We start from the raw sequence: 24,677 nt of genomic DNA on the forward strand, positions 1-24,677 counted from the left end.
ATCCCAAAAACCTGCATACACACCGGCCCTTTGCGGATAAGATTGCCCATCCCTGGTCTAGACTGTCAGCAGACAGGCAGTATGAAGTCTGCAAGCATAGTTAATATGGTTGTGTATGATTCACATTTGTGGATTTGACTTCAAAAACTGCTCACAGGCCATCTGAGACTTACCAAAGCAATCTCAGCATGCACTGGGAAACATTTTTATAGACATTTGTTCAGCTCTTCACAGAGGTGGAAACCTGTCCTGATGAGGCACAAGTTATTCAGAAGAGTACTCGAGTTAAAACATTACACACAAGTGATGCTCTGTTTTTATAAATCAGGTCCTGCTTTTACAATGCATCTGTAAATACAGACTTTTGTAAAACAGACTATTATAGTTTTTAAAAAGCACCAGTTACCAGAAATTGAAAAGGAAGTTTAAGGAAACAGTTGGAGAATGCAGGTAAAAAAAAATCTGCACCTGTCCATTTCAGCGTGAGAATATTGACTTTGTGCTTCGCCATGAGAACAAAAATGTACTCTTCTCCGCAATACTCATTTAACGAAACAACGTTCGCGCTAATCCTGCTTTCACCTTTCCACCACGCTGTGATCCCTTCCATAAGGCTTGTCACACACAAGGGAAACAACTTCACGCACTTCATTCCTATTCAGCAATTTTATTTTCTTATTCCAAGACAATTTTTCTTAAAAACCAGCATATTCACAATGTCCCGCTTCGTTTCAGTCTTTGTTAAAACAGTGCGGCTCCCGGCTCAGCTCTCCGACGGCGACGCTCTCTTGTGCACCGCCCGCAGCAGGGCTCGTTGGATCACTGGATACAGTTTGTGGCAGCCCTCCATGCAGGCCCGCACCGCCTCCGCCAGCGTGTCCTCCCGCATGTCCCCGTCAGCCTGCAAACCGGACACCTGGTTCAGGCTGGGGAGCAGCGCCACCGTCACGCTGCCCTGGGCGCCGGGCTCTCCCGCAGTTTCCTCTTGCAGCGTGGGATCGAGGAGGAAGGAATTCCCATCAAGCCGCAGCGAGCAGCCCAGCACCACGTCGTACATCTCGATCCCGGCGTCAGCCAGCGCCATGGACGCACACGTGATGGCGTGGGCCAGGGCTGAGCCGTCATTCTCCAAAACCAGTACGTTGACTTCGATCTGCGCCCGTGGATATCGGTGCAGGCGCACGCCCGGCCGCAGTGCCTCCAGCAGGCCCTGTGCCGTATCCTTATCTTCACTGCTCGGGATCCAGGCACCTCTGTTCGGACAGGAAAATGGGGCAAAGCGGAGGTCGCAGAGCAGTCGGCCGGACGACGCGCCAGCCTCGTCCTTGCGCTCGGCCTCACGTGGCCCAAACACGGAGCAGATCAGCTTAGTGTTTCCCGCCTCGATGTAGGCCGAGCCTTTTGCCTGGCTGACCAAGCCGCAGCGTGCAAAGACCGGCCTCACGTCCGCCTGGCCCCGCCGCCGCCCGTCCTGCCGGCCGCGCTCCGCAGCTACGCTTTTCTTGGCAATACTAGGCAGGAACAGAAGCGGGGACTGCGACTCCTCCGGGCCGCGTACTCGCTTTGTATCTACCGGCATGATTGGAAAAAAGGAGGTGAAACAGGAAGTGGTTCTTTAAACCGGACGCGTTTAGACGTCGAATCAGTCCTGCAAAATCAGCTCTGTGCAGGCATGTCGCCCCCTACTGCCTCGTAGGACGCAACAATAAATGCAGCCAAGGAAAAAAAATTGAGACCACTCTATATCTTTTTAAACACATCTGTATTTAAAATCCTGATTTAATCGTGGTTCTCCTGGCAGAAGGCTACGCTAAGCAGCAGGTTGCTTCCAGGTTCAAAATTTCTAAGACAGCAGTACACAGGAATAAGGTGAAGCAGGAAACACTGGGAATGACCAGAAACCAGCCAGGTAAAGGGCAGAAGCAAGTTTCTAATGCTGGAGATGATCATTAACTTATCCGACAGTGTCTAATGAATCGGAGGATGACATCAAGTGACCTTCAACAAGAGTGGGAAACATTAAGTGCAGGTGTGAAGTGCATTGCCAGGATAGTTCGTAACAGCCTCCTAGAAGCAGGACTGAAGTCCCATATTAAAAGCAAGGAAGTAGCCCTTCATTAATGAGAAGCAGGGAAGAGCCAGGCTGGAGTTTACAAAAAATAAAAGAAATGTAAATTATTCACAGACGCACACCCATAAATCCAGAAAAGAGTGAAACAAAAAATTGATTGTGCTGTGGTCTCATTTTTTTCTGCGGCTGTATATATATGCACAATATACACTCACCTAAAGGATTATTAGGAACACCATACTAATATGGTGTTTGACCCCCTTTCGCCTTCAGAACTGCCTTAATTCTACGTGGCATTGATTCAACATGGTGCTGAAAGCATTCTTTAGAAATGTTGGCCCATATTGATAGGATAGCATCTTGCAGTTGATGGAGATTTGTGGGATGCACATCCAGGGCACGAAGCTCCCGTTCCACCACATCCCAGAAGATGCTCTATTGGGTTGAGATCTGGTGACTGTGGGGGCCATTGTAGTACAGTGAACTCATTGTCATGTTCAAGAAACCAATTTGAAATGATTCGAGCTTTGTGACATGGTGCATTATCCTGCTGGAAGTAGCCATCAGAGGATGGGTACATGGTGGTCATAAAGGGATGGACATGGTCAGAAACAATGCTAAGGTAGGCCGTGGCATTTAAACGATGCCCAATTGGCACTAAGGGGCCTGAAGTGTGCCAAGAAAACATCCCCCACACCATTACACCACCACCACCAGCCTGCACAGTGGTAACAAGGCATGATGGATCCATGTTCTCATTCTGTTTATGCCAAATTCTGACTCTACCATTTGAATGTCTCAACAGAAATCGAGACTCATCAGACCAGGCAACATTTTTCCAGTCTTCAACTGTCCAATTTTGGTGAGCTCGTGCAAATTGTAGCCTCTTTTTCCTATTTGTAGTGGAGATGAGTGGTACCCGGTGGGGTTTTCTGCTGTTGTAGCCCATCCGCCTCAAGGTTGTGCGTGTTGTGGCTTCACAAATGCTTTGCTGCATACCTCGGTAGTAACGAGTGGTTATTTCAGTCAAAGTTGCTCTTCTATCAGCTTGAATCAGTCGGCCCATTCTCCTCTGACCTCTAGCATCAACAAGGCATTTTCACCCACAGGACTGCCGCATACTAGATGTTTTTCCCTTTGCACACATTCTTTGTAAACCCTAGAAATGGTTGTGCGTGAAAATCTCAGTAACTGAGCAGATTGTGAAATACTCAGACCGGCCCATCTGGCACCAACAACCATGCCACGCTCAGAATTGCTTAAATCACCTTTCTTTCCCATTCTGACATTCAGTTTGGAGTTCAGGAGATTATCTTAACCAGGACCAGACCCCTAAATGCATTGAAGCAACTGCCATGTGATTGGTTGATTAGATAATTGCATTAATGAGAAATTGAACAGGTGTTCCTAATAATCCTTTAGGTGAGTGTACGTTTCTAATATTACACACATCATCTAAAAAGTGAGTCTTCAGGCTTTGTGTTAAAATTGAGAACTATTCATCTGTAGCCACATACCCAATGCAGGTAAGTTTGTGGATGGGAGGCTAGTTAACGGAGAATGATACACTACTGAAAATACAATATACATTTCACTGACTCTAGGAAGTGGATATGAGACCTGTAAGGATTTATCAATGCATAAGCCAACTCTGTCTATCTTCTTTATTCTCTCTCTCTGCTCTGTTGTACAAGAACCTGGCAAGTACGTGTCTGAAGGCCAGTGAGTACAGGTACCAACTGTTGGACAGTAACATCCTGAGTCAAAACAGGTGAGAACACATACTACCTGTAGGTGGCAGTGGTCAGCAACTTTGCCCATAACAAACTGCAGAATTCATATTCTCAGAACAGCTTCGAGAGATCCATAAACAAAGCCCACTTTTCACAAACGTGTGGCACTCTGGAATGACTCATTCCCAGCAGAAAGGAGCAATGGGAAATTGAACTGTTGTTTGTTACTGGCGTAACTCTCCATGCAGTTCTTCTTTAATCATTGGTTTACAAGTAATAACCTCAGAACTGTCCATTTAGATATAGCTTTTATTGTTTCCATCAGGAGTCACTCAGAGAAACCATATATTTAAAATACAACATAAAACATAAAAATGGTGGTATTGGTGGTGACTCTGCTCCCTTCAACTATTGGGAAGGGCATCACTACTGTGTGAATCAATTTTTGATCAGTAAACAGGCTGGGTACATCACTCACGATGCAGTGAATTCAGCAAAAATATTCATCTTTGGTAAGGACTATGTTAGTGAAGAAAGGAAAGATATATTTTTTTTAATGATGGGTGATTCATGGGTGATTTATTTTGGGCAGAACCCCCCCCCCCCCCCCCTTAGAAACCAGAATGGAATTTATGAGTCACAGTCACTGGTCACTGTGGTAATAATCATGTGACCAGCTGCAGCTGTAAAATGACAGCTGCCACACAGGGGGTCCTTGATGCACAAAGCAAAGCCGGTATGTTACCAGGTTTGAGCCCCAGGGTGGGACGAGATGATACCAACTAGATCAAGGCACTAGGATGTGTGTTAATGTGCAGACGCAGCTGGTCATTCACTTTTGTGGCTTATTTATGACACCCTGTAAAAGTGTACACAAGCATAAAAAACACCAAATTTGCCAAATGTATTAACAATCATAAATAAAACTTTTTCTTTGCTTGCCAACCCCCCCCCCACACCAGGGGAATTCAGTGCTGCCAGCAGGCGCAATGATGAGGACGATCACTCAGAGAAGGTCGATTTCAAACTCACATGGCATGGATGCATCAAACCAATAATACTGATCTGATTAGCTCCTTGTCAAAAGTGTCAGTACCCATCAGAAAGCAGCAGTTTAAATGTGTTTCTCAGAGCTTCATGGAGCCACCAGTAGCACCAAGGCATGCATGTGACTTTAGACTCAAGGATAATGGTCATTCTCATAAAGAAGCTGTTACTCCTGAGGTTTTGTCTTTGTACTTCGGGGCATGATGGAACCACGTTTTGATACAGCCAATATTGGTGGACATCTGCCACTGGTACGCTTCACTTCAACACTAATGGCAAAATCATTTCTTGACATCCCATTAAACTGACAAAAAGACACACACCTGTTACTCAATGGGAACAACCCAAGTTGTTTAACCATGATTTGATATCAAAGGTATGCTAGGTAATTATTGCTGTTTCCTGGTATAACCAGTGTAAATCTGTTTATCCAGACATGTCTCAGTGCTTACTACTGCAAATAGCTGATCAGAGCACTATCCAATAAGAATGTTTTCATGTAAATAAAGAAAAGGACTACTCTAATCTACAGACAGCCAAGGAACAAATAACACCTAACTGCCTAAAGAAATCTTTTAAACGGGGAATATGATACATGCTAAAAAGGATGTAAAAAGATGTCAAATTCAACATGGTTATTATCACTGTTAGTTTTTGCTAGGTTGTCCTCGCACAGCAAGGGTGTAACAGGGCTCAGATGCACAGTCACCGCTGATGGCTGGTTATAGTATTAGCCAAGGAGGCAAAGTTTATCAGTTGCATAAAAGACAGTGTCCTCCCATGTTTGTCTGGGTATCAGTAAGCTTCTACTGCCCCTGATGTCCATCATCTTTTTACCCTTCTAATGGTGTAGATGTTTGTGATGAACCAGCAGAAGGCTGCAGTTACACAGTGGTGAAATTCAGCACATGTTCACCCAACAATGGTAGGATGTGTTTCTGAGAAGATCAGCAGTTCTCCTCTGTTTGTCTGCCTATTATTACCCTTGTATCTAAACATTAAAAAACTCTGTAATAAGACCATCTGTGGATAAATGAGGAGCATCACCATCATTTAGAGCTTCCTGCTGCCAGGGAACACAGTGATTTTTCCAGCCTTGGCCAGTAACTGGATGATTTGAGCCTCATAATCAGCATCATGGACACCTGTTCTGCGGAACTCTCCGGAGTAGCGGTTCTCCTCCCAGTAGTGGTGCCAATTCCCTCTTTGATCCACGCCAAAGCCAAACACATTCACCTGTACAAATGGATATGGGTACCTTCTGTGACTGACAGACAAACATTCTCCTGCTCAGACGGCATGCTAAAAACCTGATTCTCACCTCGTCACACACGTGTAGAGCATAGAAAAGCACCAGCATGCCTGTGGAGGGGTAGCGGCCGTGGTGTCGGGTCCAGCGGTCGTGGATGTACTTAAAGAAGGCGGGGTTGTAGATCTGGACCTGGGAGAACAGGAAGTGGGTTGGGGGATGTGACACAAACCGATCAAAAGCGGACTGCAGGGAGTCAAAATATGGATCAAGCAGTCAACAATTTTTTTTGTTTCACTATTTCTGGTCAGAAAGCATCTGTTTTATCGGATGAGTACCTTGTTCTTGTCCACCTGCAGGAACTGCTTCACTGGAGCATAAGTGCTGCATGAAACATAGAGGAAAAACAAAAGAAAAGCCTTTGTAGGACGGGTGATAGCATTCATTACAAATGTACAAATCAGTATGTGTGTGTCTTCGAATGTACATGTCCTTCCATTAATCTCTGGGTGTCCAGTACACACAAGCTGATGTGGCCAGTCGACAGGGCACTGGTGATCCATAGGAGGTCCAGAGTCTTGAAGGGCACCAGTACGAAGCTGACGTTGGGATCCAGGTTGCGGGCACTCTCGGGGTACATGAAGTGGTGGGTGGTGCGACTGCCTGCCTCATTTTCATAGCCCGCAGTGGGAGCCAAATTCATCCTGGGGGGGGGGAAAGGGCAGTGTTCTGGGCATGGCAGTGTGGTCACATGCATATATGCTCTCTCCACCCTGCCCCCTAAGCCTTCCAAATATACTCACCTCATGACGAAGTCGTGCCCGTCGATTGTGTGGCCGTAGCCTGCCCCCAGTAGGTTGCCTGAGTTCCCCACCACGGCACAACGCAGGCAGCGGGAGGGGCGCCGCGGTCCAAAGGGGGAGTGGCCTGGAATCACCCTGAAGAGCCGCGACAGCACGTGTCGAAGGCCGTGAGGCTTGAACTGTGGCTGGAGCATCTGCAGGGGGTAGAAGAGAAGTCACGGTATATTTTATGCTGAAAACTATGTAAACATATATACAGTACAAACGCTACCCTGGATATGATCCATGATATGATATGGTCCATGTTACAATATTACAACCCAAACGATGGGTAAATGTTTTTCACTTTCAGTTCACATTATTCAATAAATTACATGAGATATTCAACATTTCATTATAAAATAGACTTTGTGTTAATGATTTTGCCCAACTGTAGGCTAATGTAAGTGTTTTAAGCATGTTTAACCCTCAATGGTTCCTTGGGGTGCGTTCTGCACCCCCTGCCCATTTCTATGGCTACTACCATGTTGTTATTAAAATTACAGCAGTTATCCTCTAGGACATTGTAAGTGCACCAGTTTTACATACGGTCATGCAGAAAATGATAGAAAAAGTGTTGACGTCAATTATCGCTGGCATACTTTCTTCGGGGGTGCAAAATGCACCCCAAAAAAAACTTAATTTATGACAGATGTCTGTGGAGATTCTCAGTTATCCAGGTCATGGTTATCCTAAAAAAGGGTTATGCAATAGCAACTGGACTTTGTTTTTCATAGAAGAAGTGTTGCACTCCATCCAGAGTGCTTTCTCAATTCTGACTGACTGGTTGGCATAGCAGGTTGATGAACCCTGTAGAATCCTCAAGTCGTTAGCACTAGATGGTCACCTGTGGGTTGTTGTTGTTCCCCCTGGCTTTCATGTGTTTCACTGATACCACCTGAGGCTGAGCGTGAACGACTGTGGAAGCGTCTGGGCAAAGTTGAAAGAACTGCATTGTAGGTAGGTGATAGACGTCTTAGGCCACCTCCTCTGTTCAACGACGGTCGTTCATTTGAAGCAGTTGTCCTCCCGGTCCACCTACAATGCAGTTCTTTCAACTTTGCCAAGACGCTTCCAAAGTCATTCACGCTCGGCCTCAGGTGGTATCAGTGAAACACATGAAAGCCAGGAGGAACGACAAAAACCCACAGGTGACCATCTAGTGCTAACAACTTGAGGATTCCACAGTGTTCATCAACCTGCTATGCCAGTCAGTCAGAATTGAGAAAGCACTCTGGATGGAGTGCAAAACGTCTTCTATGAAAAACAAAGTCCAGTTGCTATTACATAACCCTTTTTAGGGTTAATTTATGACATTGATATGATCGACAAATTCAGTTAATTAGTGATAATTGCTACTATAATTTTTTATGTTATTATATTCTAGAACATTTTCGGATATTAAAAAAAGTCAGCCATCTTGTTTTGTTTACATTTCAACTGTTAGAAAAGATATAACACCATGGCTAGGTATTCCACAGCTGAAGCTCTTCGACACATTCTGCAAGAGGATACAGTCGGAATGTGCATTATATGACCAGTCCCCTCTGCTGCCCCCCCCCCCCCCCCCCCACTGCCGCAACCCCTTTAACTGCACTATCTCACTGCGTAAGCTGTGCAAGCATCATGCAGTTAACTAATAAATGTATCTTAACTTTAGTTAATTGAATTTGAGCTTGGTACCATTGAATTATATATGCCAATGGATAGGGGTGCAACTTGAACCCCAAGGACCTGGAACGTAACTTTCTGACAAGGACCCATTGAGGGTTAAGGTAGGCTATAGGCTAGGCTATGATCTTTGTTACGTTAGGAGTACTGTATTGAAATCCATTTTTGCCTTATGATTGGTTTATCAGAAGGTAACCCCATTGTAACCTGGAGAGAGATTCTATACACACACAAACACACACACACTTGTCCAGGTCTTTCGTTTTTATTAGTAGAAATTACTGTCTGTGTGTGTGTGTGCATGGAGATCTATCCAATCCACTTACCGCCCACCAATAGTAAACATCGGCTGGCAATTCGATGTTCTCCTCGGTCCAGACAGGCAAGATGTCAGGATCAAAATTCTCATCAAACCAGCGGGATGCCCCCCGGTCTCCCACACAGTGGTGGCAGGAACAGGTCCGCAGAGCGGCGCCCTCTAGATGCTGAGGCTGCACACCTCTAGAATAGCTTGGCACTAGTTTGACTCGGCGTACCTCCTCCCAGCCGGCGGGGTCCATGTACAGCCTGCCCCCCCCACGCAGGGAGAAGAGCAGTGAGGTGAGAAAGATGAGAACCAATGATCCCACCAGAACCCAGAAGCGGGAGATGCGGCGTACGGCTCCTGTGGCGGCCCTGGCCCAAGCCCCCTGCTCCATACTGCCCCCTCCAGGTCCTTTGAGGCTGATGTCAGATGTGGGCTCTGGGGACACAGTATCTGTCCCAATATCCCTAGCCAAGACAAATCCAGTCCGGGCTGGATTTACCTGGAATCCCGTCTATCCATGTACTGGTCTCTCCCTCTATGTCTCCTCAGTTCCACCTGATCTAAGCTGATAGATCTACCTCTTGACTTGTGGAATTCCTTTCAACTCCTTCTAGATTCCAGGAGGAGGTGACGTCGAGCTGTCCCCGCTTGAACCCCTTCCGTGCTGGGGCTTCAGCCGTAGGGGTCAGCAGCCTCTATCCATGGAGGCCTGGGGGCATTTCCCACTGATGGGAAAACAGAAAACAAGAAATTATCAAAATCAAGAAGCAAGCAGAACAATGGAATGACCCCTGACCTTCTGTGACTCACAGCTCACAGCTCCTCATGTTGGCAGTGTTGGGGAGTAGCTAGTTTCATGAAACAGCATTCCATACTTAAATTACAAAATAAATGCTATTGTAATTTGTTACAGATACTGAGTAAAATATATAATTACTAATCTAATTGTTGGTGATTAGAAAGGGGTTACATTTGAATACATTCTTTTTTATTAAAAAGCTTATATTAAAATGTAACATTCATTTTGTTGCTTTGCATCTTTTCGCCATGCCGATACGCCTTCTTTGGCATATTTCCAGACAAAGCAGGTCAGCAAAGCCGTCTAAACAATGTGTCGCCCCGATTGTTATGTCAACCGCCGGGACAGGCAGGACAGGCGGAGCCGGCAAGACAGGCAGGTGGGCAGTGGACGAAGCCGCAGCAGGCAGGCGGGCGGCGGGCGAGGCCATAGCCGGAGCTGCCTCGGGCGGAGCAGCAGCCGCCTCGGGCATGGGCAGAGCTGCAGGCAATTTTTTCTTACTTTAAAAATTACTGTTTTTATAAATGTGCTTAGATGTGTTTAGTACAGTTATGCTTTGATTGTTTTGTCCAGTTCATTTTGTGTTTAAATGCTAAAAAAACATATTTCGGTGTAATGTTTTGGGGCCGGGAACCAATTAATTGGATTTCCATTATTTCTTATGGGGAAAATTCGATCAGAACTTGAACTTTTTAGGATTCGATCCGGAGTTCTGAACTGATTAAATTCGAGTTCTGAGGTACCACTGTATACACAATTCATATTCAGTTTCTAATGGCACAAATATCAGCCCATACCTAATAATCGGTAACGTATTACAATTTAAAAGTAACCTTCCTAACACTGCTTGGTGGTCACACAACATCCACAGGCTGGTCTATAGATGGCTTAAGGTGATAAGGTATTGAAATACTGCACATTTTATTTCCTGCCCTCCGTTATCATCTCCATCCATCTTCTAATCCGGGTCAGGGTGGCCTGGGGGCCTGGAGCCTATTTCAGGTAGCACAGGACGTGTGGCTGGGATACACCCTGGATGGGATGCCTGTCCATCACATAACACATACATGCACACACTCAGTGTTACACCCACAACCATACTTTATGGGTAATTTATGATTCTAGCCTAACCGCATGCCTCTGATGACCTCGATTCACCAGAATAGCATGTTGCTAGGAGTATGTAAGACGCCAGCGGACCTGGGTGTACAAAGTGGTGCATGAAAACATGGGTTCCCAAACTTTTCAGCCTCGACCCCCAAAATACCAGCGAAAGTCTCAGGAACTCCATCTTTCCAACTCAACTGGGTTGGATAACAATTTAAAACGAATATATAAACATATTCTGCCAATCTTCTCATGACCCCCACTATGGAGTCAGAATAGTGCCATATACACTTGTATGTGTACTTTCCAATTTGCACCCGTAAAATGGTGCTATGCGAGCAATTTATCTGCAAAGCACTAGGCAAGTTAGTGCCAAAATTATATTTATGTGCACAAGTGTGAATTTGCACTCGCAGGTTTGTATTTGCAAGAGGACTTGGATTTGCAATACAGGTTTTGTACTTGAAAACCATTCTATCTTTGTAAAAAATATTTTTATGAAGATGTTTGGTTTCGCATTTACAAAAAATATTGATGTGTATTTGCAAAATGTTTTTCACGTTCAAAAATCTTCATATACAAGTACAGATCACGTGACGCGTATTTCTGTTCAGTATTTTGCGAACGAAAATTGTGTTCAGTGCGAGCAAATTTCATTTTACGGGTGCAAATTGGAAAGTACGCATACAAGTATAATTGGCACTATTCTGACTCCATACCCCACTTTGGGGATCTCTGCATGTAAATTATAAGTCATAATTTGTGGCAAGTTACACATTTTCTGCCTACCCATCGCACTTCACCTCTTTACCTGCTGGAAAGCTGCTAACGGACACGCATACTTCGCAGAACTAAGAGCTTGCTAACTGATATCGGTGTGGAACTACTAAGGCTGATGTGTTGAGCTTCTTTTGGGATTTGTCATATCAGCTATATCTGTACACACACACATATTTTTCAATATGAGTAACAGCTTCCCCATCCACCTAATATCATAACAGCCAAAAGGACGTTTTAAAACCGCCATCCATGCTGGTAAGTAATAGGGAGCCACCATTATACACTAGCTGCCTCTCTAATCGTGCACAGTTTCTGTAATAAATTGCTCCATTTTGGCATAGTTTATTTGCAGACGATAACGCTGCAAACAACTGAAAGGCACGCAGAGCCAACGCAATGCAAAAGCCGCTTTGACCGCCTGTCAATCCACCCGTATCACCATCATCAGTGCATAACGTATCCTCATCCGGCACTCTAATTCATGAGCTCTATTGCAATTAAATAATATCAGTTCTACAAAATGTATGGTTTATTCTCCTGCTGGATTATATTACGTCGCTGTGTAGCGCGCGGATGATATGCAATGCTAATCAAGCACTTTGCCGGGTTCGGTACAGATCTCCGCTGCCCAAATGCCAGATGCCAGAGGATGTAGCGCCTGCATGAGCATCGATGCAGTTATGAGACGGGCTCGTTACCCGGCCATGGACTCCAGCACACCTAACAGGAGCTAAGCCTAGCACGCACACACCGGGAGCCAGGGATCCCCCGCATAATTTACACCCAGAGCCCTTTCGAGCAGCTTGCCGAACGGTGCATCCCATACCTGCTGTAAACCGGGCTGATCGCTTCCCACGTTTGCGGCTCTTTCTCTCGCCACTTCGCCCCAGGTCTCTTCCAAGGAGGTTGGTACGACGGTACCAGCTACTCCAGGGGGGTTATCATGCTTCAGTAGATGTTTTATACCCACTAAACCCGGCGGCTGGCGATCGTGCATTGAGATGCGTAAGACCCGGGCTGTGCCATTCACCATCTCCTAGTATTGTTTCTCGATCTTCATATTAACTTCTCCCTTTGCAGGATTCCTAATTTCCTTATCTCAGGCAGAGCATCTGGTTTTTTGGAGCCCCCCCCGGTTAAAAGACCCTTCTCTAAACACATCCTTCTCCCGGGTCACTGCAGCCGCATAAGAGATACCGGCCATACCGCTCACAGAGCCAAAATACAGCCTTTAGGGAATTGTAGTTTCTTCAGTAAAATACATCCACGACAGTTAAGTAAGAAAATAACAGATTTACTAAACCTCAAGACTGCAGCGGGAGGCAGATTTACTCTGAGCGCAATACAGATTGCGGACACACTATACGTTAATAACTAAATGTGCACAGTGTGTGACATAAATATGTATCTACAATTGTATAGACTTACATGATAATTACATTTCGCCGACTGATGAGATGACGGAATTCACTGTGTCCCCAGTCTCCACAATGACCTGATATTCTAAATTTATCCTGGATGTAGGTCATTCTATTTATTTATTTATTTTTATTGTGTAATCCCACAGTAACCTTGATTAAACAATGGATTTTATTGTTATATTGAGCATATATTCAAAATGTAGTTTGGTATGCATCTATTCCCTGTGTTGCATTGGTGCCCTCTATCCGCTCAGACTCCTCCTGCATTTAGGTTAACTGGTGCCCTTATTTGTCCATAAAGTAGAATCAGAGGCAGGGCAGGCAATGGCCTGGGGCCCCGAGCCTGGAGGGGGCCCTCGAGGGAGGCCGATTACATGGCACAGTGCAACAACAAATCTGCTTTATGTGTGTATTCTGTCTTTCACAAAAGTGAAAATAAAGGTCTTGTGTTCATTTAATCCTCTTTGTTGATATTATAAACTTACACTTAACAGGAAAATAAAGGTAATAAATGTTTGCATGATGGGGGAGGGGGGGTTGGGGGGCCCATGGAGTTTTTTGCCTAGGGCCCCCCAGAGTCCCTAGAATTGCCTCTGAGTAGAAGTATGTGCACATGGTAATGTGGGTGTGTGTGTATGTGCCCTGTGATGGACTGGCATCCCACCTTGGGTGTGGCCCAGCCTTGTGCCCATGTTGCCTGGGATGCATTTACCCAGTACAGGGTCTCAGTAGGTCTCAGCGGCAAAGGTACACCATAGGGTGCCAGATAGATCCCATTGTTTGAAATAATGTTTTGAAGCTACTGATTTATCTGAAGTGGTAGAATACTGACAGCTATTACATTTATAAAAACAAGTAACCTGCACCTGAACAGGCAGGACTGTACAACAAGTCTTCTCCTTAGAGTGACGGATGCCCTCTACTGGGGATTCTGTATGTTAATGCTTCCTGTATTAATGTGCGGGAATCACGCCAACTCGGTCAATCGGTCCTTCTGTCCGTATGAGGAGGTTGAGCCATGTGATGCACAGGTTTGTATTTGTTTTCTCCAGCCTGTTCTGTGTTTGCCCTGGTGTGATATGGGTGTTTTTCTCCAGTCTACCCTTTTTCAGTGGGTCTTTCAGTCCCTGTTGAAATGGCAACTTTTTGTTTATCTTAGAGGGTTTCTTTGTTTTCCTGTTTTGGTTGTGTGGTTCACATCTCCCTGCTCCCTGAAAAGGGGAATTGCCCAAAAATAAAAGCCCATGTCCAGTTTCCCAGGCTACATGAGTCCTGAGCCGACTGTCCCACAGATTTTTATTGATTTTTCCCTTTTGTGGAAAGCACTGTAAGTGAAATGTATGAAAAGCATTCTATAAATAAAGCCAGGATACCGACAATGGTGGGTGCATCCTCCGGGGCTCCTCTCACCCCTCCCTCTGCCTGTTCTCGCCCCTACCATCTGGGAAACAATATGGCGGTTTGCAGGCTAACACCACCAGACTCAGGAATATTTTCTTCCCTCAGGCTGTCAGATGGTCAGACAAGGAATGACGATTCGCACATTGCTGCAGCAGATTCACCATCATGCTTGTATAAGATTTGTGTTATCACTTGCATCACTGTCTTTCACTTTGTGTCCCATCATCTCCTGACTCGTTTGTACAGTTACAATGTACATTACAATTGCATATAACTATTTATTTACATTGTTTTTCTTCTTTGGAACCACCTCCACTCAAGTCACCCAATGAATGATTCTAAAATTAACTACAATTACAAGGTTATTGGTGTTAATCTGCTTTTTCATACTTGATTCTTTGCATGTTTATCCTTTTTATCAGTGTAAGAAATGGGTGGAATAAATAGTCAAAAGTTAACAAGAAAATGCTTTACTGTGTGATAAAACTCACTTTTTCAGATTACATACGTGTCCTTAACCACCACACTCTCGCCTGCTCTCTTAGCACGGGAAGCGTTGTGACAAAACTCAGGATATTGACATTACTCAAACCGCAAGTCTGGAAGGGTCAAATTTTCAGCAGCGGTACTTTATCTATGTGTGTCTGGAGTAGTGAGCCAAGTATTAGTAGTGAGTGTTTCAACAGTACAGCGAAATACAGAGAAACCGAAAAACAGTGCAATTTGATGCTTTTTTGATATCTTCATCATCTGATTACCAAAGACAGGTAAGCAACACCCAGTTTCCCTCTCTAAAATAGTAAATGCAGGAATGTTACTGGGACAAAGCCATCTAGCAATCGTTTAGTCCTTGAGGGCTGTGCTGAAAATTTGTGGGTATAGTTATTTCAGATTTTGCAAAAACTGAATGGCGTCCAGATCTGGACTTTGACTAGACTAGTCCAAGACATCATTATGTCCATCCAGTGTACATCATTGTGTCCATCCAGTGTACATCATTGTGTCCATCCAGTGTACATCATTGTGTTCCTGACCATCATTTTTATTGTCTATCATTATTACAGTCATGCAGCTGTATTTCAGCCTGCACCCCCTGCATCACTCGTATAACTGGGCCCCTCTTCTGCATCTAGCTCTGACCTAGCAGTGGTAGTGCACTGGAAGTGTGGTTGAAGGAGAATTTCCCTTCCCACTTTAGCTTTCCCATTTTTGTGCAAAGCTGGCAGTTTGAGGTTGTCCTCCTCTCTCCCCAATCAGAGCCTGCTGTTTTCAGCCCCAGATGAACTGATCTGGGGACTTTCCGCAAACCATCACCTTATGTTTAAAGTCACCAGGTAAGAATGTTGTCACTTTAAAAAGGTTATTATGAAATTGCGCAACCATGTTCAGTGAGAGAATAGTCTCATATGAGTCTGCTGAGTCTCTTGTATATATTCATGTGTTTCATTATTACTGCTGCCTAAGGAAGTGGTGTGTTGGTAATACCAAAACTATTTTTAATTTCCCTGTATTTTTTATCACCATGTGAAATACTTTGACATTGGAAGGCTATATGGACAAAAGTACTGGGACACCTGGCCATTACACCTACAGAAAATGTTCATAACATCCCATTCTAAATCTAGAGAGATCAATATGGAGTTGGTTCCAACTCTGCAGCTATGACAGCTGCCACTCTTCTGGGAAGATTTTCCACAAGATCTTGGAATGCTGTGAAACTGCAAATTTCGGAAGTTTTGACCATTCATCCAGAACAGCACTTGTGAAATCAGGTAGTGATGGTAGGACGTGAAGGCCTGGCTCACAATCTCCATTCTAGTTCATCCCAAAAGTGCTGGATGGGGCCGAGGTCAGGGCTCTGTGCAGGTCAGTCAAGTTCTTCCACACCCAACTCAGCCATTATTCCTTCTCCCCCAAACTTTACAGCTGGCACAATGCAGTCAGGCCGGTAACGTTCTCCTGGCATCTGCCAAACCCAAACTCATCTATCAGACTGCCAGGTAAAGAAGCACGATTTGTCACTCCATAGAACATATTTCCACTGCTCCAGAGTCTAGTGGCGGCGTGCTTTACACCACTCCATCCAACGCTTGGCATTGCGCTTGGTGATGTGAGGCTTGCATGCAACTTCTAGGCCATGCAAGCCCATTCCATGAAGCTCCCAGCACTGGGGCTAATGCCAGGGGAAGTTTGGGACTCTGCAGTTATTGAGTCAACAGAGCAGAGCGTTCGTGACTTTTTTACATTATGCGGCTCAGCATTCAGGGACCCGGTCTGTTAATTTGTGGCTGAATTTCTGTTATTCTTAAACACTTCCTCTTTTCAATAACATCACTTACTGTTGACCATGGAATATCTAGCAGGGAGGAAATTTCACAAACTGATGTATTGCAAAGGTGACATCCTATCACAGTACAACACCTGAATTCACTGAGCTCTTCAGAATGACCCATTCTTTCGCAAATGTTTGTAAACCTGACTGCATGGCAAGGTGTTTCATTTTATACACCTGTGGCAATGGGTCTTAATGAAACACATGAATTCAGTGATTAAGTTGTGTCCTAATACGTTTGTCCATATAAGAACATAAGAACTATACAAACAAGAGGAGGCCATTCGGCCCATCGAGCTCACTTGGGGAGAACTTAACTAATAGCTCAGAGTTGTTAAAATCTTATCTAGCTCTGATTTAAAGGAACCCAAGGATTCAGCTTGCACTACGTTATCAGGAAGACTATTCCATACTCTGACTACATGCTGTGTAAAGAAGTATTTCCTTAAATCCAGTTTGAAATGTTCTCCCGCTAATTTCCACCTATGGCCACGAGTTCTTGTATTAACTAATGCTGAAGTAACTATTTGGTTGAACAGCATCCAAACCTGTTAGAATCTTATAGACCTGGATCATGTCCCCCCTCAGTCTCCTTTGCTTGAGGCAGAACAGATTTAGCTCAACTAACCTTTCCTCGTATGACATTCCTCTAAGACCAGGAATCATTCTTGTGGCCCTACGCTGCACCTTTTCTAAGGCCGCAATGTCCTTTTTAAGATATGGTGACCAAACCTGCACACAATATTCTAGGTGAGGTCTCACCAAGGAATTGTATAATCTTAGCATTACCTCCCTTGACTTAAACTCCACACACCTGGAGATATACCCCAACATCCTATTGGCTTTTTTTATTGCTTCCCCACACTGGTGAGAATGAGACATGGAAGCATCAACATACACACCAAGGTCTTTCTCATAATCAGCTACCTTTATTTCAGTAGGTTCCATAAAATACCTGTACTTCATATTTCTGCTCCCTACATGGAGTACCTTACATTTGTCTATGTTAAATTTCATCTGCCAGGTATCGGCCCAGTCACTAATAACATAACCAGTTTACTGTATATATTGGTGTCTATATCATTTATGTAAATTAGGAAAAATAGTGGTCCTAAAATTGAACCCTGCGGTAGCCCACTATGAACGTAGGCCCACTGTGACATTGTGCCTCTAATAACTACTCGCTGCTTCCTATCTGTTAACCAGTTATCAATCCAGGTTGCTACAGTTCCTAAAATACCTGTCACTTTGAGTTTAAGTAAGAGCCTCTTGTGTGGGACAACATCAAAAGCCTTTTGGAAATCTAAGTAGATGACATCATAGGCCTTCTTATCATCAACTTCCTGAGTAGCTTCCTCAAAAAACTCCAACAGATTTGTTAAACAGGATCTACCTCTCCTAAATCCATGCTGGCTATCCCTCAAAATGTTATTTGAGTCCAGGTAATCTACCATTTTCTCTTTGATTATAGCCTCCATAATTTTACCAGTTATACAAGTTAGACTGATTGGCCTATAGTTTGACAAATTACTTCTATCCCCTTTTTTGAAAATGGGCGTTATGTTGGCATGCTTCCAATCAGAAGGTACCACACTTCAGGTTTTTGAAACGGTAAAGTTAAGGGTCGGCAAATAACATCCCTCATCTCTTTTAACACTATAGGTAAGATGCCATCAGGGCCCTGAGATTTATTTATTTTGAGCTTAGCTAGGCTTTGCAAAACATCAGCTTCAGTCATATATACAGTATTTTAGTTATAGACGATGCTGGATTAGTAATAAGAACTGGTAAGTTACTAGTGTCCTCAACAAACTATCATTGAACTCTTTTACTATATCAATATCGTTTTCAATTATAAGACCCTTACTATCCTGCAGATTAGTAATTTCAGCTATATATTGTTCAGATATGCTTTTCTGCATTTCTTCAAAATGACATTTAATTAAATAAATTGGGCTTTTTCTAAATTTATACATATCAAAGATCAGTTAAACATGATGTTTAAATACCGAGTCATTTTCTGAAAGTACAAACAGTTGATAAATGATTACATTTAATAAATCCCCAGATTTTTCTATGTAAATATTATGATACACAGAATAAAAAAAGGGTAATACAGCTGTACCCAGGTGAGGGATCATGAAGAAAAATAAAATGCAATCTTAAAAGAGAAAATGTGCAACATGAGGAATGCTTATTTATAAATGCTAACATCAAAACTTACAAAATAACAATCAAAAGACCTGCGATTGTTAATTGTAGCTGTAAGCAGAAATACAGGATAGCATATATCAGGGGTCACCAACATGGTGCCCGCGGGCACCAGGATGCCCCCAAGGACCACATGAGTTGCCCACGGACCTGTTCCAAAAATAGCACAACTCACCAGTGAGCCAAAGTGAGTCTAAAATTAAATTTTATCAAGTTGCTTTTCTTCTTTAATCACATTTGCATCTATATAGATTTGAAAATGACAATATCTAAAAAAGCATGTTTATTATACACGAAGTTTAATTAAGTTTAGGAGGCCGTTTCAAACTGATAGCCCTTCATACGGCTCAGTACCCATGAAGTAGCTTTCAGTTTCAAAAAGGTTGGTGACCCCTGGCATATATTATCTCAACACCATCAGGTGCAGATTCTGGATTAATTAATTAAAGTTACCTAATTAGCCTGATCGGAGGGCCTTCTTCACTGCTGGCTTTTTAGTTTAACAACTTCAATTATACTAAGTTATATATATATACACTGCAGACATAAAAACCTTTACACTCTATGGAACATCAGCTTGTTTCTTTACAAGCATTAACACCTGGAGGCCAAGACCACAGGACATGAAGTTCTCGGTACATCTGGTCCCGTGTCATAGCTCCTCTTGTCCTGCCCTCCCCTGTGTCTGCTTAAACAGTCCAATGCCTACATATACATTTGTTTTTGTCATGTATATTATTTGCATAATCAAGCAACTGATCTGAGAATTGACACACTGTGTCCCCCCAAAGCAGCTAGAATGGTGGGTCAATATGGTGTAAGTGGCATCAGATAATCAGGGGAACAATGATTTAGAGAAGTTAACACCTGCCTATTGTACATGTTGCCTTAAAGCATATAAAAAGAAATTTATGTTCTACTTTATTTTATTTTATTATACATATAATAAAATATAGAAATAGCTGTTTGAAAGATTTTTCAAGAGTTCCATTTGTTTTCTTGCTGCTTTTTCCACAGTACAGAGTTCTGCTTGGGTGTGTCCTCCAGACACCTGAATTTGCAATGAGACCTTACCTGACTGTATTTTGATTGTTCCCGCTCCCTCCCTCCTTTATACGTGCCATTTCCTTGTTCTGTGTATGACCTCTGCCTGTATTGTGATGTTTAGGATACCGTAGCCTTTTATTGCCTGATCTGCTCTTTGTGTTTTTGAACCGTGCCTGTCATTGACGAATTCGCTCCCTCTAGTGATTTTTCTGCTTCTGCCCAGTTAGTTGGATTTTGCATGAATGACCTGGTTCCGGATGCCCCCGTCTTACCTTTTCCTACGTTTGCCATCTGCTAATGCTCTTTTCTGGCCTTGTGCATTTCTCAAAGCTATTTTTGCTGCATTCAAATTCCACATGTGTTTCATATAAAGCTATACAGCCATAGTGTTTATCTCTATATTTGTCAAGTTTGCATGCAGAAATGAACTCTTAAGCATATTTAACACATGCTTCCTGCATTTAATGTTCACTTTTAATAAAACAGCATGCATTTATTAAATGTTTCATTAATGATAGTGTTACTCCTCATTTTGTACATTTATTTAAATTTCACTAGTTTCAAAACACAACGAAACTACGGGTACCTCACTCTTTGTGAAATAATAAAGATATGTGATTAAAGAAATAAGTAAATAAACATGAATCCTTCAGTGTTCCTCAATTTTTCCCTGATAGCCAAATTTTATGAATAACACAAAATCAAGGACCACTGCCCCATAAATTGTTCTGCTACAGTATACTAATTTGCTTTACATTCAAATAAAATTTTCCAAGTGGTGGTTTGGGGGGTGGGATCAATTATTTTTTCTCTGATTATGCCAGATGGTTGTGCTACCTCAGCTAAAATGCACTGGTACACATGGTATGCTTTTGTGAGAGCCAAACGTTTGAGTCCTACTGGGGGACCCTGCTGTAGAATATGGCCGCATTTCCGTTGATTTATGACATTCTGCGCTGTGCATTTCTCTCAGTTCCTTGGCCAAAGGTGTTTGTATGATTTCTGAATATTACATGTGTAACATATGACCTCAGGACTGGAAAACCATCTGGCACACTGGGAATTTTCCTGGAGGGCAGATAGGTATGTGTGCTGACGAAAAAAAACTGCATTGGGGAAATTCCTCCCCAGTCGCTAAAAATATATCTCTCGGCAAACGGTATCACGGAGTATACTGACTTGAAATTGTACACAGGCCTCCCATATTGTTAGTGAAAAGTCTACCGCTGTACCACTAAATAACCAAGGAATAAAGGCACTAAATAAACAGAACACAAAAACCAAAGAAAAACACAAAACCCAGACTGTCTCCCTATGTAAACCAAACACAGAAGAAAAAGAAAACAATTAAAATTAATTGTGCTCACCCCTATGTTTCCTAAGAGTACGGTACACAATAGAAATACCTTAGTGGAGATAAAGTGTGAGCAGGTGTGTATCTGAGACAATATCACGTCTAGCAATACATACAAATTACACAATAAGCACAGCCTCATCGAATTTTACGACAGCAAAAGTGGTGGTGTGTTTTCCTGCGAAACCATCATCCCATGAGCTTTTAAAATGTGCACGCGCCCTGTGGGCAGCCTGCCTGCTTGTTGCAGGTAGAATCATGTCAGGTACACATCAAGATGCCAGCCAAAGATAGGGAAGGAAACAAACACAAGTCCTTGGACATAACAGGCGGGAATCAGCTCCTTTGTGCTAATTGCATTTCAGGTGGTGCTGCACATAGGAATGTATAGAGTCAATACATGTTCTGAACAAGTCATTACAGAATTGACCAGCATGAATGTCTGTGTCATAACTTTAAGACAACTATGAGTGAAGCAACCTGAGTGAAGCACATTGCCCAGAGAACTACTACTGTGCACTGAGGGGCCTGAATGTTCAACTCCATCCCCACTGTGGAGTTGGTTGTATGTTGTTCAGCAGGTTAGGCCTGAGCGGTTTGCTGGCTTGAGCCCAGGCCTTGGCGGAATAATCTCCACTGGACCCTTGACCCAAAATGCTTCAGAGGTGCCCAATAAATGGTCTGACTCTGTGCTTAGACCCCAAGCTCTGCTGTTTACTGTCTGTGTGCGTATGTGTCGAAGGAGAGTCAGATGGGGTATGTAAAAAGTAGCATTCCAAGGTACTTGTGCAAAAAAAATAAAAAATTCATATGCCCCTCGTAACAACACGGGCCGGGAAAGCAGGAGTAGGGAGACAGAGAATCGGGGAATGAGGGATTTATTAGGAAACCAAGACATTTATTAGGAAACACAAGGATAGACTGGCAGCAACGTCACAACGTTAATGACTGGACTTGGGAAAACATACCTAATGCAGACTTAAATACATTGGACTAATCAACAACAATGAGAAAGAGCTGGTAAACATGGGGATAACACACGAGGTAGATGAGGGGGCATGGCACATGGGAGGAGTGAACGAGCGGGGCATGACGCCCCTAATCTATGTCATTTCCCCAGCTCCAGGAAAAGTGAGTGTGATTATGTTGAACTGCATAACCGTCATAGGAAATAGGGTACAAAAAAACCACAGTGTGGCAGGAAACTGTGGCACAATGTGCAAAGATCAAAACAGACAAATAGGTACATTAACCACGGTCACACAACATTAAAATAATTAGGAATTCATGCTTGTATGTCATATTAAAAATTCATGTCTGTTTGTCACATGAATCACTTACTCGTTGGCAGAGGTCCAGTTCCTCATTTTGTCGCTGTTCTGAATGACTTATAAAATAAGTGTTACTGTCAGAGTAGTTTTGATACCATGACACACAGAGTTGCACATACTTTGATTATGTGGGCTTATGATTACCGACTTTCGATGGGGGCAATGGATAACGAGCTTCCAGTCATAATAATGTCAACAAATGTTTCCAGAGCCCACATCATGCTTGCAAGTATGGCTGATCATATCTATCCAGTACCTCCCACACTACACAGGCTCCATCCGACAGACCGAAAATGTTCCACATTCCCAAATCCAGAAGATGGTGCTCCCCCAAGCTGGCTCCATTTAGTCATTTTGAGCTCAGCCTGGCCAAGTTATACTGGTGGCCTTGTAACAATGTATCATGTAGTAACTCGACAGAATGTGACAAATTGAATGATGATAATAATATCGGTGATAATAATAATAATAATAGGATATTGTTGCAATATAACATTATAATGTAATCTATAAATTTGTTACATTTTGTTGAGTTGTTACATAATACAGTGTTGCTACATAATGCATTGTTACACGGTGTGATGTATCCCCAGCTTCTTATAGCTACATGGACCAATGAAGCACACAAACTCGTCCAAAACTGAAGAGATGATGTTATATTACATTTATTTAGCAGATGCTTTTACCCAGAGTGATGTACAGTCACGTGTCGCATAATAACCTTTTAGTCAACTGTAGTAGTTTATGAATTTACTATACTGTACTTTTTAATCATTGTTTTAGAATGTATTCTTTCTACTTCTTAAAAAAAGTTTACTGTGTTATGCATAGTGTATAAGTACATTCTGTGGTCTCTCTCAGAGTGTATTATTCTCATTAAGGGATGCATAATTATACATTTTTGTAAGGAAGAGCATTGAGGTTATGCACCCTACTCAAGGGCCCACAAGTGAAATCACTCTACGGGGATTTGAACTAATGTTCTTCCAATTACAAGAACGGTGTCCTAACCTGCTGAACCACACACCACCCCTAGACTGAAACCGTGTTACCATACAAAGTTACTTTCGGTAGCATTAATATAAACACAAGTCTGTTTTCATTAAAATGAGTTGAGGCTATGTTTGTTAAAACAAACACACATAATCTTGGTGGCTGTGTTTATTCACATAAACATGCATACACATTCCTCACTCACAGAAACTACACAAACCCAGCTGCTGTGGTTCTCACTCCTCTAAAAGGAGAAGAGGGGAGCTGCAACGTACACTGGAATGCTGGGAAAGACTGCATTATAGAGTCCGCATCACTTTCAGAGGCCTCCGGGGAGACCGCCATGGAGTATCAAACACACAAAGTTTGTTTCTGCCCGGACAATGTGGGATACTTCTGTTACCACCAGTGCTGAAGTAATGGGTGGCACAAAAAAAAAAACTCTTCTTGTTATTTTTTTTATGAATTTCATGTGTTGTTTGCAATCTGGAAAGCATTTAGAATTTTTTGCTGACTTCTGGTTTTGGGGCTGGAACCTGGTAACAGATGCCTCTGATGGCCAGGCACAGAGCGGTTAAACTTATACAATAAAAAAGGAAAAGGCAGCAAAACTGGCTTTGTTATACTTTGTAACTCTAAGAAAATACCAAGTTAAACATCTGTGGCCTTTAACACTATTAACAAGCACTGTCTGTAGCCAGATGAGTGGCTTGGTGACCCACGTGACATTCATTTATTTTTCAAACAGATGTTGTCAGGGTGATAAGGTGCTTTGCTGTGTGGCGTGTTAGTGATGTAACAGGAGATAAAAAGGTCCTTATGGTGCCTTATCCTCTGAGCCACATCTGTCTCTTACACTGACTGCAGATGTGTGCCACTAAATCAATAAAACCTTGTCAGTTTTAAAAGTGTGTGGTTGTTTGACCAGTGTGCATTGCACTGCAGAGTGAGAAGCAAATACTGATGAATGTGTCAGGTTTA

The 24,677-nt window shown here is 43.1% G+C and overlaps 2 protein-coding genes across 5 annotated transcripts; both read right to left on the reverse strand.

The window, feature by feature from the left end:
- Positions 1-651: 651 nt before the first annotated feature.
- exosc6 (exosome component 6) lies at positions 652-1,617 on the reverse strand. The gene has a single exon (XM_023819821.2). It carries the CDS (start codon positions 1,577-1,579, stop codon positions 764-766), a length of 816 nt encoding a protein of 271 aa, XP_023675589.1. The 5' UTR covers positions 1,580-1,617; the 3' UTR covers positions 652-763.
- Positions 1,618-3,771: 2,154 nt separating this feature from the next.
- Positions 3,772-13,182, reverse strand: LOC111848054 (CMP-N-acetylneuraminate-beta-galactosamide-alpha-2,3-sialyltransferase 2-like). Of its 4 annotated transcripts, XM_023819766.2 has the most exons (8): positions 12,433-13,028; positions 9,499-9,645; positions 8,940-9,180; positions 6,904-7,097; positions 6,625-6,804; positions 6,439-6,484; positions 6,173-6,292; positions 3,773-6,087 (listed from the first exon to the last, which is right to left on the reverse strand). In XM_023819766.2, exons 3-8 carry the CDS (start codon positions 9,171-9,173, stop codon positions 5,905-5,907), a joined length of 957 nt encoding a protein of 318 aa, XP_023675534.1. In that variant the 5' UTR covers positions 9,174-9,180; positions 9,499-9,645; positions 12,433-13,028; the 3' UTR covers positions 3,773-5,904. The 4 variants fall into 4 exon arrangements, with proteins under 4 accessions (XP_072573924.1, XP_023675534.1, XP_023675533.1 ...); XM_023819765.2 differs by lacking the exon at positions 12,433-13,028 and adding an exon at positions 13,035-13,182 and having other exon boundaries at positions 8,940-9,645; XM_023819764.2 differs by having other exon boundaries at positions 8,940-9,645.
- Positions 13,183-24,677: the final 11,495 nt, after the last annotated feature.

Source organism: Paramormyrops kingsleyae, chromosome 11 (assembly GCF_048594095.1).
Source record: "Paramormyrops kingsleyae isolate MSU_618 chromosome 11, PKINGS_0.4, whole genome shotgun sequence".
Classification (NCBI taxonomy): Eukaryota; Metazoa; Chordata; class Actinopteri; order Osteoglossiformes; family Mormyridae; genus Paramormyrops; species Paramormyrops kingsleyae.

What these genes read in the sequence shown, in the direction of transcription:
- exosc6 (XM_023819821.2), bottom strand. Translation starts at nt 1,579, where the DNA reads ATGCCGGTAGATACAAAGCGAGTACGCGGCCCGGAGGAGTCGCAGTCC.
- LOC111848054 (XM_072717823.1), bottom strand. Translation starts at nt 9,311, where the DNA reads ATGGAGCAGGGGGCTTGGGCCAGGGCCGCCACAGGAGCCGTACGCCGC. An exon ending in ATGTTTACTATTGGTGGGCG is followed by an intron (nt 7,098 to 8,939) that starts GTAAGTGGATTG and finishes TACCCCCTGCAG; the next exon opens with ATGCTCCAGCCACAGTTCAA. An exon ending in GGGCACGACTTCGTCATGAG is followed by an intron (nt 6,805 to 6,903) that starts GTGAGTATATTT and finishes CCCCCCCCCCAG; the next exon opens with GATGAATTTGGCTCCCACTG.